Source organism: Cryptosporidium hominis (genome assembly GCF_000006425.1).
Source record: "Cryptosporidium hominis TU502 chromosome 6 CHRO016080, whole genome shotgun sequence".
NCBI classification, from domain to species: Eukaryota; Apicomplexa; class Conoidasida; order Eucoccidiorida; family Cryptosporidiidae; genus Cryptosporidium; species Cryptosporidium hominis.
In genome coordinates this window covers 1-16380 of record NW_667333.1, presented here as the reverse complement: position 1 = coordinate 16380, position 16380 = coordinate 1, and the positions used below count along the sequence as shown (strand labels likewise).

The window sequence follows — 16380 nt, the reverse complement described above, 5'->3', positions numbered from 1 at the left end:
ATCATTTTTTCTAATTTTACTTACAAATTGATTACTCGATGGCTAGTTTGGTCTTTTTCTTCTGAATTCATAGTTATTTGGGCCGTCAATTTGTTATTTACATATTTCTTTATTCTAATATATAACTATCAATAGATGATAAATCTTAATCATCTCAACAACCTCGTAATCGAATAATTTATTTGACACTTTTAGACAAACAATAATAATAGTAAGCTTGTTATTTATATTATTACATTTTAATTAAAAAATCGGTCACAATACATGTAAATAACCATTTAGAGGCGCTAAATTATTATACAAAAATAACTTATATTTAATTTGTAAATTTTAGTTAGTATGAAAGAATCAGGCACAATTAATTATCTAATAACATTTACATTCATTATTCCTTTCGTACTTTCCCAGTCAACATTATTAAATCTTGGTGCAGGGGGTATACAGGAAAGGAGGGTTTGCACTGACGAAATGCCATGTAACTTTAGATTGGTTGCTGATTTAGATATGAAGTCAAAGCCAGGGAGTGGGGAAAAGAATTACAAAAGTTTATTTCAAAAAGGGTCAATAATACAAGACAAAAGGGGCAACTATCGAGTGTACTGGGGAGAAAGTCTGGAACTTAAAAGCGGATATAATGAATATGGGAGAGGGATGGAATTAAGTGAGTTGATTTCATATAATGGAATGATGCTTGCGGGCGACGACCGTACAGGAATAATTTTTGAAATAACTGATGATGGAAAAGGAGTAGCACCAAGATATATATTATCTGAAGGTAATGGAAGAACAGCTAAGGGAATGAAGATTGAGTGGTTTGCTGTAAGAGATGGAATATTGTGGGTTGGCAGTTTTGGAAAAGAGTTCGTATCAAACGGCATAATAGAAAAAAGAGATAATATGTGGGTAGCCACAATTGATAAAAGAGGATATGTTTCACGATTTAATTGGAGTTTTGTTTATGAAAAAATTAGGAATTCACTGGGGGCGCAATATCCAGGTTATTGCATTCATGAAGCAGTGATTTGGAGTCATTTAATGAGAAAGTGGATATTTTTACCAAGAAGAGTTAGCTTCGATGAGTATGATGAGGAGAAAGACGAAAAGAGAGGTTCCAATAAAATGATAATTATGACAGATGATTTTGAAATTCTTGAAATTATTGACGTAGGATTGATAATACCTGAAAGAGGTTTTTCTTCTTTAAAATTTCTTCCTGGGTCGTTTGACCAGATAATAGTTGCAACAAAAAGCGTTGAAGAATCAATTTCAGACACTCAAAAGTCTTTCTTAACTATATTCACAATAAATGGAAAAATTTTAATGGAAGATTTAGAAGTGCCTGGAGACTACAAATACGAGGGGATAGAATTTATATAGAAAGTAACGTAGAAATTTATTTTGTCGCTAAAGTCTCAACAAATTCTGATTTATTTAAATACCGTTATGCTTTATATGCTAAGTTGTCAAGTAATTTAATTTCTTTAATTGCATTATTTTCCACTTCTGAACCTAGCCAAATAGCTCTTCTCTTTTTCTTAAGGCCAACATGGCTCTCTTCGTGTGAGAATAACCTAATGTTCGATTTCTTCCGATTGATTGGAGATCTGATTGATTGTTTAATTAACTCTTCAATATCGCATTCACTTTTCCCTATATTATCATCTAAATTTTCTTTTTCTAATGAAGCTCTAGAGTCCCTAGATGGCTTTATTTGGTTATCTCTATCGTTACAATCATGGCCAAGATTAAATTGGAACTCAGAATGACTATTTATTGGATCATCAAATGCAAGGTGAGTTTCTGGATGAATAAAACCTAAGCAAATATCCTTTGCTACCTTGCCTTGAATAATCGGCCCAATAAAATTTTTCATCTCGTTACATTCAATCAAATTGCCTTGCTTCATCTGGTTATTAAACTCAATAAATATTGGTACATTATCTAAGGTAACGTTAGTCTCAATTTCACTTTTAGGCTTGTCACTATTTGAAAGTGGGACCATATTTCCTTCAATAGGGTCATAAACTGTTTGGTGGAAGAACGTAATCATTGCATTCTGAACATCAATTGCATAACTATGTGGTATATCCTTGCCTAAATCCTTAAGCTGTAATATTATCCTTTCTAAATCTGCATTACATTCTTGGACAAGCTTCATCGCAGTTTTTATCCCCACCCCTTGTGGTGACTTTACATAGTCACAACCAGTCAATATGCATCCTAGTACAAAAGTTTCGTATGAGAACATTAATTGTGAAATCACACCACTTTTATACAAATCTTTCCAATATATCACTCTACAGTTACCTGTCTTATCGTCGTATTTGTAAATTGTACATATGCTTCCAAACACTAGCATATCACTATCTTCAGTTATCACCGCATCAATATACTTTATTCTTGAAAGATATGAAAGTTGTGCGTCAGCTTCATACGGAGCAACAATGCATTCTATTTTGTATTCATCTCTTAATACTTCCAAAACCTGGTGAGCTATATTTGGGGTGATATCAAGAGCTTTTTGGCACAAACTTCTCATATTATATGAACTATAAGACTTTTTTTCACTTTTTAATCTGATAATTTCTCTCTTTGCATCGCTTCTCCTTTTACTTCTTTCTTCTTCAGTAACTCTCTTCATAGGAAGAGTGGCACCATCGAACACACAAACTGGAATAAGTCCTTTCCCTTGAAGAGTCCTGATTTTTTCGATACAATAATTAATATGAACTCGAGTAGGTTTGCCTAATACAATACTTTCTGCGCAATTAGCAGCTGATCTATGAAGCCAACCATATGTATCAATTGCTACTCTTCTTCCTTTAAACGAGTCGATTTTGCTCTTGATACTTATGTTGTCAACATTAGGTAGTAATCCTTGTATCCCCATATGTTATTTTGGCATTAACAGATAAATTGATATCCCTCAATAAATTGTTTTCTAAATTGGAATTAGATTCCAATTTAGGCAAACTACCGACAAGGCCCCACAAATTTTATTCATTGCCGCTTTGCATGCAAAATAAGCTAGAATAAAATATGGAAAAATAGGTCAATTTAGCTTTAAGTAACAATATGCTCTCTGCATTTAATTATGAATATCTTACTAAAAATAGCAAAAACCAGATATATTTGTGGTTGTATACATCATTTACAACAATTCAAATTTTAATCTTTTCATATAAAAATAAACTACTCGTCACTTTGCGCTAAGACTTTTTAATTTAGAAAACATGTTTTGACTAATTAATATTTAGAATTTAGATGTCTCAGACGGTGCCCTGCGCGCCACAGTAGACACGATATTATAAAGCAAGAGGGGCAAGGTATAAGTGGCTCGATTATGTTACTTGCTGACTTGTAAGGAGGTAATAAAATATCGGTTTTCTATCATCGCCGCGTATGGAAGCTCGTAAAATCATTTTTATAAGAAACACATTTAATCATCATTTTTTTTAAAGATTTAATATTTGGAGAGGCTGATCTGTGGTGAGAGTCAGGTTCCAAAGGTCCACTCATAGAAGGCTTGCTTCTTATTTTGAAACAAGTGAAGTGTCACCTTCATATTCACTTCTAAAGGACTTCACAGGAACTTTTAAAAATGACTTTAAGCGACAGCACAGGCAATAACAGTACTGTCCCTACGCAAGGGAATTCAGGAAATAATTCTTCCAAATTTAAAAGTCAGTTGAGAGCAGATGCTCAGGAGTTTAAGCCTACATTCGGAATTACTGGTTCAAATGTCATTCCAAATTCAGGTATTTATTACCATGGAATGATGCCTAACTATAGTCACGTAATTGAATATGATGGGTACCGAGTGGGTGGTACATATTATAACAAAAGTCTTAAAAAACAAAACAATGGAGAGTTATCAAAGTCCTCAACTTATCTCAATCCAAACGCTCAAGAATTTATTCCCAGAGGTTGGGTAAATCCTACAAATGAGCCTTTTATAAATCATTTAGAACATCAAAAATTTGTGAAGCCGGTCTGCGCCGATACTTATACTCAAAATTTGGATCAAGCAGATTCTCAACGAAATGATGACTTGTTAAATTTAAAATCTGAACAAATTAAGCACAACTCTGCTGATTCTGCAAAGCCTAAGATGGAGTCTAGCTCTCCGCCACAGAATGTAACTAAGATGACAAATAAGGCTGATAATTCGCGAGATATATCTTTAAAGTCTCAGAAAAAAGCCTTAGATTCTGATATGGATCTATCACCCCAGAAGGTGGACCAAGGTTTTTCTAGTCCAGCTTCTAACAAACTGTCATCGAGTGATTTATCAAATCAATCAACTCACTTTACATTTAAGGATAAGTTATTAGCACGTGTTAGCACTAATAATAATAATAATAATAATAATAATAATAGTAATAATAATAATAATAATAATAATAATAATAATGATAATGATAGTGATAATGATAATGATAATGATAATGATAATGATAATGATAATGATAATGATAATGATAATGATAATGATAATGATAATGATAATGATAATGATAATGATAATGATAATGATAATGATAATGATAATGATAATGATAATGATAATGATAGTGGCAATAACATTAATGTTAATAATATCGTTTCAAATGCAATAAATAATCAATCTACAATAAATTCCACAGAAAAACAAAATTCAGAGATTATTAAAAACGTGGCTTTTGCAAAAACTAGCGAGATACAAATTTCTAATAAAGAAGCAAAGGATCTTGATAATTCAGAACGTCACGATACAAAAAATGAAATATTTGATGAAAAGAGTCGCCATTCCAATCAAAATATTACAACTAAAACTAATTTAAACGTCCTTGGTAGAAAAGAAACTGATACAGGACCAGTAAGCTGGGCGCAGAGACTCAAAAACAGCACATCAATTCCGCACAACAAAAAAACTGGTGAGTGTTGTACAGCAAATGTTGAATCAACATTTTCTAGCGAAAACAAACCGCACACAGAAATAAATGTTGAAAAATATGATACTCTTAAATCTAATTCTCCTAAGAATTCAACTAACCAAACTGGAGGCTCCTCAAAAGATAACTCGGACTCTAATAAGACAAAAGACTCTAAGAAATCAAGAGAGAAATTCAACTCACTCGAAAACTCGAGAAGTTCAAAAAGAGAAGCATCGAAAAAAAGTGATTTAGATGAAAAACAAAAGGTGAAAAAACCAGAAAGTAGTATATGTGAACATATTGAAAGTGAAACTCTCAATTCTGATAATAACTCAAGCTCTATTGAAAGCAAAGCTAACTTAAATGAAGATAAGGAAATTGTAGCTTTCGACTGTCCCAAAGAGGAAAAAACTGCCACTAAGAAAAACTCACTTTTTGAATATAAAAACTTTCCAATATATACTTTGCTTGCATTAAGGACAATTTCTAGTGAATTTAAGAACTTAGACACGAGTTTTTCTCCCCCAGAACTTTTTAAACGAAATTTTGGCTCAAAGGAGTTAGATAGAGATGGCGGGCATCGTGGCAGAGGATGGTCAGGAAACTTGAGTCACTCTACCGGAAATAAGCATTATCATCGTGAAACTGGAAATTACGGTCCGAATAATCGCAGAGATAGATTTCAAAGTCATGGGAATACTCAAAACTCCCAGGGAAGTAAGCGTGTTAATGATAATGCAAATGGAGGAGCCCAGAATTCAACACTTGATTGGACAAGGGATGAAAGAAAAATGTTCAGATTGGAAAGTTCTGCGGAAAGTTGGGTTGTAAAACAAAAAGAACAAAAGGCAAAAGGAAATCAATTTGAGACTCGACTTCGTCAGTATAGGGCAATTTTGAATAAATTGACAATTGAGAAATTTGACAAACTATATGAACAAATATTATCAGTAGGTATAAACAATGAAGAAGAGATGATTGGGCTGTTAAAGCTTGTATTTGACAAAGCAACGACACAGCATCATTTCATACCTATGTACGTTGAACTCTGTGATAAGCTACGCGATCACTTAAAAGATGTAACAACCATAGAGACCAGGCGTATTTTGGTAGATCTTTGCCAGGAGCTGTTTGTGGAGAACTTATCAGAAATGGTTTTGCCTGAACACATTCAAGACAATGAAGAAGACTCTTTTGAATGGCAATTAAAATATAAAAATAAGATGAAAGGTAATATGATATTTATGGCTAGCTTAGTCCGCAAAAAGGTCATTGCATCAACCGTTGTTTTGATGTGTATGGAAGAACTTCTACAATTCCACTTACCACATCATTTAGAGGCTTTATGCGTATTTCTACACCATGTAGGGCCGTTTTTAGATAGTGAAAGATGGAAGCATTATGAAGATTTTAATACTTTGTTCCTTCAATTTGAAGAGTTTTCAACTAATAAAGAAGTGCCAATTCGAATCCGGTTTTTAATTAATGATGTGATAGATAGCAGAAAAAATAACTGGAAAAGCAAAAATGCTAAGGAAGGTCCTATGATGCTTGACGATCTCAAATCGAAGATTAATGCGGAACGTGGAGAGTCAGGAGGTAGTTCAGCAAAAGTAAGTAATTCATCACAATATAAGTCACAAAATGGTAGCTCATTCAAAGCTTCCGACAAAAATGCTGCAACAGATAATAACGTCAAGTCCGCAGCCGCATCTTCTAATCCATGGCAGAAGCACGCTACATCGAGCTCTTCAAAAGGAGGGCCCGTAGGTAGCAATAATTCTGCAAAAACTTCAGAAAAGAACAAGACTTATAGCCAATCAAATCATGACGCTAACATTGATAAGAATGGCTACGGGCAAGAAATTGATGATGAGCTTTTAGATGAAGAAAATGAATACTATATACCAGAGCATATAAAGGACAGTATTGGAGGGCTAATGGACAGTTATGTGGCAAGTTATGATTTGGATGAGTTTTTTGGTCATATAAATGATTTAGAAATTCCTCAGGAGTACTTTGATGGTGTTTATAAAAGTATATTTATACGTATAGCAGAGTACAAGGTTAAGCAAAGAAGTGCATTGTTTAAAGCTCTAATCCTATACTCACTTAAAAACAAAGAATATATGAACGGTGAGTCAGCAAAATCAGGAATTCAAATGGCTCTCCAACCAAGTATTCTGGATGATATTCTAATCGATGTACCGCAATTTAAAGAAATTGTTTTGACTGAATTTATTACTGATGCGATTTCTAAATACGACTCAAATGGACAAGTATTTGATTCAGATTTTATTTCCAAAGCTAATTTACTTTTGAGTTAATTGAATATATAGCTTCCAAACGTCAAACATATCTTTAACAGGTTGAATATTCATCTGATCATGTTGAAATATTTAAAAGCTTATGTATAACATACTTTTGATTATTTATTTAATTAGGAAAAAAATTAGTATTAACGTGCTTCTTTAATATTTGAATTAAATTCTTTGAACCTATTCTCTTGAAAGTTTTATCCGAATCGAAATAGTTGTTATGAATTTAGTAATTCTTTTCTTACTGCGACTCTTCAACTGCGCGGATATTGCGAAAATGATTCACCATTTTTGCTGAGGGTGGTTGTGAAAATTAAAGTGATTTGTTTTGCGTCCTTTTGTACAAAATCAATTACTACGTGAATTATTATTGTAAATGGTATATAAACACGACTAAACGCAAAGGCGATAATAATGAATCGCCCAAAATATATTTCAAAACTCAGGAGAAAGACAATCATTGTAGAAAAGAATCGCTCACAAGCAATAAATGAAACAATTAAATTCAGTTTGAACATAAAAGATGAACTTTCGGATTTGAGTTGTACTAGAATAAATACCGAATGTGAACTTAAAAACCAAAAGGATAAACCTTCAAAAGTTGATGACCATGATGAAATAAATAGAAAACTCGATTACTTAAGGTGGAAAGAGAGAGAGTATAAGAGATTGAAAAGGGAGCACTTTGATTATATGGTTAATTGTAAATGTAATCATACTTAAAAAATTTGCTCCAACTGCAAAATATTTAGTAAAATTGAAAATTCGAAACTTTAAATATTATTTTGAGAGGTATAAATATTTTACTAAATAGTAATCAAAAAAATATAATGGTATTTTCTCAAAAATACTTTTACAATTAGATTGAAGTAATTGATTTTCTTATTTAACAATCTAAAATTTTTTTGGTATTCATCTTTTTTGTTCAATTTTAATGAGGAAAATTCATTATCTCTATTCCAGATGTAGTTTTCCGATATTTAAAAAATGACAAACAATTTATTTTTTTATATAATTTAAAATTTTCTTATTTTTATATGAAAACGATCTTTAGACGATCTCCCTAAAAATTTTATGAGATGATTCATAATCACTGAATTTCAAAAAATTATCGAATTGAGTCAATGTTCTATAAATTTTCAGTTGAATAATTATTAATTCAGTCGAAATTTTTGATTTAGAAACTTTGGTTATAATTTAAAGAATAGATAATTGCTCTCTCTTATGATTCAGTTTTGAAGCAACGATGGAAGCTAAATTTGCTAACTTGTAAACACCCATGAAACAAGAATAATAAATTTATTATTTTCTAGATAATCAACTCAAGAGAAATATATCAAATCAAAAAAAGATAAATTTGTTCGGAACATGTTAAATGTCATTTTATATATGAATCACTTGTTTAACTAGATTCGTCTTTACTAGAGTTTTAACCTATATTCTTCTATCTTTTAAAAATAAGGTTACAAACAGCATAAAAATTCCTTAACTCTAAATTGTTTAGAATAATTATACAAGATTCTAGAAAAAAAAACAGTACACTTGTTATTTTTAATATTATTCAAATATGTCAAGGCTAAGCAACTCATTGTTGCACGATTATAAATTAAAGCTTTAACATTGAACTAGTTTTTCTCTATATTTTGTGCGCAATTTCAAAATAGGAGTCTTTGATATTTCAACATTAGTTAAATTTCATTCATTTTCTTATGGAAGAAATAACTTCTTTTTGAAGGAAATCAAGATTTTAAGACATACTAGTTTCAATTTTCCAGTATTTTATTCCTTACAAATCTCTAAAAAATGTAGATCTAAACTTATATTTATAAACTTTAATAAGTTATTTATCTGTTTAAATTCTTAGAATAAATTAATAAATTTATTATAGAAAATTTGTACTCGAAAAGCTATTACATTGACTTTATTCCATTCAAGCAACCGTGCGCATGTCATTGCTTTTAAATTACAGCTGTTGGCGGTAATAAATCTGTATGTGGAAGTTTATTTTTACTGGATATTGTGCAAATATTGTGATCTACTCCACGAAAATAATAAATTATTAAATATTATTGGCCAAGCTTGTTTTTATTAAACTATTTCATATATGTTTTAAACAACTTAATCAGTCTAAAGTGGTCTAAGTTACTTGTTCAATCAATATTAGTACAAAGTAATGATGGTAGGTAGGACACCAAGAACAAAACATGGAGAAAACCACTCTTCGTCTTGCCCAAGCGCTGAAAATGTGACTATTAATGCTGATAAAAAATCAATTTCTAATAAATGTTGCAATAAAACTAAATGTAGTTGTACCTCGTTTTTATGGAAGGGTGTAAACATGGACTTAGGAACTTCGGATGAAGGAATGTATGGAGAGACTAGGGAAAAAGGCTTGAGAAAAATATTTTTAAAAATGGCTAAATATGGGATGGATAATACTTCAATTCTATTAGATATAGGATCCGGTAGGGGAGTTCCAAATATTGTTGCATCATTTCAGAATAGTTTATTTTCAAGTATTGGTATTGAACTTGATGAGAAGGCATTTTTTTTATCTCTCTCAAACCATCTGCATATTTTGGAATCTAGAAAGAACTCATATGAAAATTCTAATATTGAGAATTCTAATATTTCTTCAGACTTTACAGATTCGAAAGTAAATAAGAATAACAGTATTGGATTCTTTAAAGGCGACGCGACTATTTTAGAAACTTTTGAACCAGTTACTCACATTTACTCTTTTGACGCTGCAATGCCAATTTGGATGATTAAAAGATTTGTTGATCTGTTCAATGTGAGTAGGACTACGTACTGTTATGTTTCATTTAGAAAGGACTTAGTTGAGACACTTGATATTAAAGCAAAAAGAATTCATGGAATTTCTACTCAAATGATGGGCTCTGGGGAAGGCCGTATGTGCTGGCTATATCTTAAAAATGACTGGAAAGAAATTAAAGAATTTGCATGGATACAAATCTGCGATAAATACAATAATGGAAAAAGCTGTGAATCATTTGATTTGACAAACCTAACAGACATTGACAAAATTATTCGTTTTTCTATTTGTAGCTCTAGTCTCCAAATGGACTTAATTAATAAAACCTTAAACTTTTGGTTCAATAATAGAAAATCGAGAAGAGAGTGTTTGACAGAAAGAAAAATTATTAACCAAAGGCATAAAGAGCTAAAACAACTATATATACAAGAGAAACTAATCAAAAATGATGCAAACCAACTGACACTCGAAGATGTTGGCGTCAAGATAGCATCAAATACGCGTTCTAACAATTCAAATAAGAATACGAGAAAAAATAAAACAGATTTCGCAACAAAAAGTCCTGAATGCAATGCAAAAAATAAGAATAAATCTTATGTAGATGGTATTTCAGAAAATCTTAAAAATGAAAATAGTTCCCAAACGCAACCAACAATAAAAATAATGGATCCATCAAATTTGTCTACAAAAAAAAGTAGAGCTAAACGAAAAGTTGCAGATGCAATAAAGCGCGTTGAAATAACAATATGAACCTATTTACGAACTGTCAGACTAAATTGTTCAACTTTTCGCGCAAAACTACTTACTATCATTCAAAATTCGCGTTTTAGATCTAAAATAGCATTCCTATATTCTGTACTGTTAGAATAGACGACTTTAATTTTTTGTTAATTATCATTTTTCTCTTGGTATAGTACAGAACCTTCTTAAACTACAAGCATGATCTTAGGTATTACAAATATTGGGTCATAAGGTTCAATTTGTTTTTAATCGCATATTTAAACGTATTCTGGAAGCTGAATTCATTTACCCGTTTGGAAGAAATCTAAAAAATATTTTTACCTTTTGCAGCTATAAAAAGTCTTAGTGCGTTCTCTCAAAATATTCTGGCATATAAACGCCTAGATAATTTCTATAGAATTTTTGAAACAACATCGCTTAAACTATTCCTCTAAATTGAATCACAAATTAAGAATTCTGAACAGATAAATTAATGGGCTCAAGTCCCATTATCTAGTGGAAGATGTGCTGAAGTATCTACTTTGCTATTAATTATACAATCCTTTTCGCCAATACCTGATTTGGCTCCACATCCAGCATTCACCTGAAATTTGTCGCTTTCTAATTCTTTATTATTATCCAGATAACTTGATTCACATATATCTGAAAATTTATTAGAAAGTTCGTTGCTGTTATTTTCCTTAATGCTGTTCTTTCTTTCGCTTGCCTCTGAAGCCCCAGAAGCCAAACACATTCGTAGTATTCTTGCTGCATTTTCTTTAGATATAGATTTCCTACTAGGTTTACTCAATTTTTTCTTGGAAGAGGATTCGCATGAAGATCTTTTTGAGCTTTCATAAATCTCGTCTCTTGTTCTGTTCAATTCTCCCAGATTTATACTATCATTAATGTTAGCTAATACTTGATCAAACTTTACAGATGTAACTGTGTCGTTTTTTTTCTTACATCCCCTTTTAGATACACTTCTTAAAGTCTTGTTTTCCTTTTCATGTAATTTTAATTTATAAAATGCATTGAGGTCGCAAATAACTTTTTCCATAGCTACTAAATTCAAATTGTTGGTTTCAAATGGGGCTAGAATAACCTGGTATGGGCTAAACTCCTCTATAGTGGTGCATTTCAAAATATTGATCCAGTGCCACCTAAATTGTTCCTCTGTAAACTCTAAGCAACCACTATTTTTCGAATCAAATAAAAAAGTCAAAATAGAGCATAGCCTCCTCATCTCTTTAGAAATGGAAGATATTGATGAAGGTTCTGGCTTTAGACAAATAAAACTTAGTCTTTCAAATTCAGACTGGTTTCTTGAATAGGCTTGGTCGCTAGACAATAATTGATCGATAGAAGGCTCCTTTCGAGTATTAATACTTAACATTAACTCACGTCTTTGTTTGCCTTCTATTTTATCTAAATGTTTTGAATCTATTATATTTTTATCGTTGATATTCAATTTTTGCTCAGTTCTGGAACTGTTAATTAAGGAGGCAGAGTTGTTTTCATCATTAAAACAATTTGTTTCTCTTGGAAGCATATTTATGAAGTGCGCATATTACTCACAAAAAGAGTAAAATTAAAAAATGATTATTAGAAAACATTTATTTCATTATTTTGGGTGGTTATTTTAACTTTTCACAAAATTTTGCCGGTTACTAAAATTTAACTGCAGATAAAATTCTACATCAAAGGCGGAAAGAAAAACTAATCGATATGAACTCAAATAAACGAAAAAAACAAAATTATTCTACAATCATTAACGCTGTGAATAAATGCTTATCCTAATTCACTAATTTACAAATATTCTAGACATATAATTTTCTTTTTTCTTTTTGCTGTACTTTTTATACTTGTCCCAATTATTTTCTCACATTCTTTAAAAACTCAGCCTTTCAATAAAATACTAATTTAACCGAGTAAAATTTTTTTTATAATTTCAATTGTTCAATAAAGGTCTCATTTCAACTGAAGAAAAGTTAGTTGTTGCCCAAATTTTTTTTTTGAAAATCTGGATAATACAATAGATGAATAACCCCATATAGCATGTGCCTGTTAATAGTAACGCTACAGAGTCAGCAATATTGTGTTCTGATGGCAACTCTAAAAGCAAAATTTTAAAAAAGTATAAGCCGCCCATAATTAGACTTATAATACCATTTGAACCACTAACAAGTGCCATCATACAAAATGCAGTATAGGAATTCATATCCGTTATTTAGCTATATTAATATTGTAACGTTTGATTTTAACTTTGTTAAAGCAGAAATTAGCTTAAATGAACTTTTGAGTAGTGATAAAAATTGTATTAATATATATAGTAACTCTTTCCATATGCAAGAATTAGGTAAAATAAAGGTATGAAAACGCGAATTACCCTATAAATATATCAAATTGATTGCTCAACTCTGAATCTACTAGCTCATATCAAGGATTTCTCATAAAGCTGGTACACTTCTCTATTATATAGTTACTATTTAAACATTTGTATTTTATGGAATAAAATTGTGTTCTTATCAGCTCTTCTAAATAATATTATAATTATTCCGATCAATTAGATCCTATTAGGTACATGCCTAAAACGATTCTCCCCAATAAATCTCAGAGCGGCATGTTTTGGCGGTTTTTTGCACAAGTTTATTGTGCAAATAGAAGTAATATAATAAGGCAATGGTACCAATAATAGATTTTTCGTAAATACAATAATTTCATAATAATTGGGAAAAATTCCATTGGTATATCGCTTATTTAATCTATATACAATTTTTTATAATTTTATTGATTTCCTTACCCTTGAACTGAATTTGGATCAATTTAAGAACCCCCCATATTGCCGCACTAATGGAAAGTGACCCCCGTCTCATTTATTTGTCAAAGTAACACTAACGGTCAAGTTACTTCTTATTATTCGGAGAATAAGTACTGTTAAACCATCGTTTTATAATATGCTATTTCCAACAGTTTTGTGGGCACAAACTAAAAAGGCACTTTTTGTCACGGTTGACTTGCCTGATCTCAAGGATTATAAAGTTGAGTTGGAAGAGCAATACTTGAAGTTCCATGCCAATGTAGAAAATAATGAATATGAATTTAAACTAGATTTTTTGAAGCCTATTAATAAGGAGGAAAGTAGGTATCAAGTTACTAGATCTCTCCACTTTATGATAACAAAAAAAGAAGAGGAACGTTGGAGTTCTATTGTAAAAGATTCCTCGAAAACAAAGAACTGGCTTAAATGTGACTGGAATAGATGGATAGATACTGATGAAGAGGAAAACCCGTCTAGCAAGTTTGACATGTTCGGCGGAATGGATGGGATGATGGGTGGAATGGGTGGAATGGGTGGAATGGGTGGAATGGGTGGATTTGACTTGAGCCAACTTGGTGATATGAGTGGTATGGGGGATATGAATTTTGATGAAGATGACGTTCCTGATGATGAAGATGACGTTCCTGATGATGAAGATGATGAAGAGCCCAAGGGAGAGCCAGATTGTTCTAATAAGTGTTGTGATTCCGAACACAAACATTAAATAAAATTCTAACATAAATACAGTAGTATCTTGATTAGTATCAAAATTAGCAAAGAATTCATACTAAATAGGCTACTATCATATATTCATCTATTGATGTTCTTATCTTCATTATAGTCCATTTTTTTGTTCGGTCTTTTCAAACAATTTTTCTATCAAACACCAAATAACCAGTTTTTGAGGTTTTGGTCTACGGTTTTCATTTGGGTCAACCTAAAACCTTAGAACCCTATGTTTCATTTTTTCCGGCAAATATTATCGGAGTCACAAATTTCCATAATTATTCTGGCATTTTAGAGCAAATTATATTTTATTCATTTAGTGAAATTTAAATTCTGGCACAAAATCTGAACATAAAAAAGCATCCAACAGTTAATTGAATTAATTCTATTAATTATTCGTTGGAAAAACTCTCAGTTTTATATGTAAAATAATGGACTAGTGTTATTCTATGAATGCTTGTACGACAAATTTAAAAAAATACTTTTGCTCTGTCTTGAAAAAAAAGGAACTTGTCAAATTAAATCTATTCTGCCGGAAAACAATCATTAATATAATATTTTAAAATATATATTATTAAAAAATTCATAATATTAAGTTAATAAATTTGGTCCCCAATCATTTTTGATGGAAATGATAAATTTCCATATAAAATAACCAACTTCCTGGCCCTTGCCTTACCAATTTTACGGATGCAGAAACCCTTGGAGCAAAAATATGAAATATTGGCAAGCTCATTGAACCAAGAAGAATTTTCAATGTCCAATGTGCTGGAATGTCCATATAAACTCTCAAAGAACAAACTTGGCTTGCTTGAAATTAATCCCTGCCTAGCTATATTGTCTGTTATAAACCTAATTAATTCTTTTGGGGTTTTGAAAGCATTTTCTATTCCTCTTGCAGAGTCATCAGAGAGTCCAGGTATCTGCATAATTTGAGTAATCCATGGATTACTATTTGTTCCTGATGTATTTTTTGGCTTGTACTTTGAGGAAATAGGCCTTTTTTGGACTTCATGTAAACCTGAAATAATACTTAACAAATATTGGCTTGCCTCAAATTCATTTTTCGCCTCAAAACTATCAATTGAATAATTGACCAACAAATTTGTTATGCATTTATCTAAGCATGATCTGTCAATAAACTTTTGTTTTTGCCTATTATTATTGTCTTCAGTTCCAATATTAGATTGTAATTCTATAATTTCCTTGCTAAACAATGACTCCTGAGACAAACAATCTCTTATACCTATCCAAACAACTACGCAACGTGCCCCCATGATTGAAGCAAACTTTTTAGCTTGAAAAAATAACAAGTCAATGACAATGTGCCCAAAATAATCTTTAATATTAAGCTTATTTAAACTGGTTATTTTGTCATATACATCAATTGAAACAAAAAATATTATTACCAACGGCTTTTTGTTACTTAATGAAATTCCTAAATTTTTGGATGTTTTTATCCTCCTTATTTTGTCTAAGTGGGATTCGTATTCAAATTTGGGATAAATATTGCAGTGCGGAATCAAATTATTGTAAAAAGTCTCTTGGGAATAACCTTCAATTAAATAATTTGTAGGATTATTTTCTTCTGATCGAGTAATTCCATATTCATGGAAGGACTTTATAATCTGTGACCCTATTCCATATTTGTTTGAGCTTTCAGATAGTTTTATATATAATTTATCTGTTTCCCAATCCATTTAGTGAAGCAAAAGACTTCAGAATATTTAGCGCTGCTAAAAAAAAAAAAAGAAAAAAAATCGGAAATATAAAAATAAATGGAAACTTAAATTTTGCAAAAAAAAATTTATTAGAGAAATGAATCAATTTTAGATTTGAATTCATCATATGAATACTTAATGCTGAGTTTCATAAATTGAAAATTTATATTGTGTAAATTTTCAAAACTAAATGGCTTGTTATTGTCTATTAGATCGGATAAAACGTGATCTGAGTTGCAATATCGGACGTTAAACAATCGCTCTCTGCATTTGTCAAAGTTTAAAATCATCTTATTAGAAACTTACATGCTACGCTCTAATTCATCTTTAATATATGAAATGCTTCGTGAAGTAATTAGATCTGATTTATTGAATAATATTA

At 31.0% G+C, this 16380-nt stretch overlaps 8 protein-coding genes across 8 annotated transcripts; 5 read left to right on the top strand and 3 right to left on the bottom strand.

Moving 5' to 3' along the window:
* The first annotated feature begins 339 nt into the window (after positions 1–339).
* On the top strand, positions 340–1377 carry Chro.60194 (hypothetical protein). The annotated part of the gene is made up of 1 exon (XM_661853.1): positions 340–1377. The coding sequence occupies one exon, from the start codon at positions 340–342 to the stop codon at positions 1375–1377; it is 1038 nt and encodes a 345-aa protein (XP_666945.1).
* A 64-nt stretch (positions 1378–1441) lies between these two features.
* Chro.60195 (XPG (rad-related) exonuclease) lies at positions 1442–2890 on the bottom strand. Its single annotated transcript, XM_661852.1, has 1 exon — positions 1442–2890. One exon carries the CDS (start codon positions 2888–2890, stop codon positions 1442–1444), a length of 1449 nt encoding a protein of 482 aa, XP_666944.1.
* A 711-nt stretch (positions 2891–3601) lies between these two features.
* Chro.60196 (MIF4G domain protein) lies at positions 3602–7243 on the top strand. The annotated part of the gene is made up of 1 exon (XM_661851.1): positions 3602–7243. The coding sequence occupies one exon, from the start codon at positions 3602–3604 to the stop codon at positions 7241–7243; it is 3642 nt and encodes a 1213-aa protein (XP_666943.1).
* A 405-nt stretch (positions 7244–7648) lies between these two features.
* Chro.60197 (hypothetical protein) lies at positions 7649–7957 on the top strand. The annotated part of the gene is made up of 1 exon (XM_661850.1): positions 7649–7957. The coding sequence occupies one exon, from the start codon at positions 7649–7651 to the stop codon at positions 7955–7957; it is 309 nt and encodes a 102-aa protein (XP_666942.1).
* Positions 7958–9407: 1450 nt separating this feature from the next.
* Positions 9408–10760, top strand: Chro.60198 (hypothetical protein). Its single annotated transcript, XM_661849.1, has 1 exon — positions 9408–10760. The coding sequence occupies one exon, from the start codon at positions 9408–9410 to the stop codon at positions 10758–10760; it is 1353 nt and encodes a 450-aa protein (XP_666941.1).
* Positions 10761–11229: 469 nt separating this feature from the next.
* Positions 11230–12282, bottom strand: Chro.60199 (hypothetical protein). The annotated part of the gene is made up of 1 exon (XM_661848.1): positions 11230–12282. The coding sequence occupies one exon, from the start codon at positions 12280–12282 to the stop codon at positions 11230–11232; it is 1053 nt and encodes a 350-aa protein (XP_666940.1).
* A 1405-nt stretch (positions 12283–13687) lies between these two features.
* Chro.60200 (p23 co-chaperone) lies at positions 13688–14275 on the top strand. Its single annotated transcript, XM_661847.1, has 1 exon — positions 13688–14275. The coding sequence occupies one exon, from the start codon at positions 13688–13690 to the stop codon at positions 14273–14275; it is 588 nt and encodes a 195-aa protein (XP_666939.1).
* Positions 14276–14873: 598 nt separating this feature from the next.
* On the bottom strand, positions 14874–15977 carry Chro.60202 (hypothetical protein). The annotated part of the gene is made up of 1 exon (XM_661846.1): positions 14874–15977. The coding sequence occupies one exon, from the start codon at positions 15975–15977 to the stop codon at positions 14874–14876; it is 1104 nt and encodes a 367-aa protein (XP_666938.1).
* Positions 15978–16380: the final 403 nt, after the last annotated feature.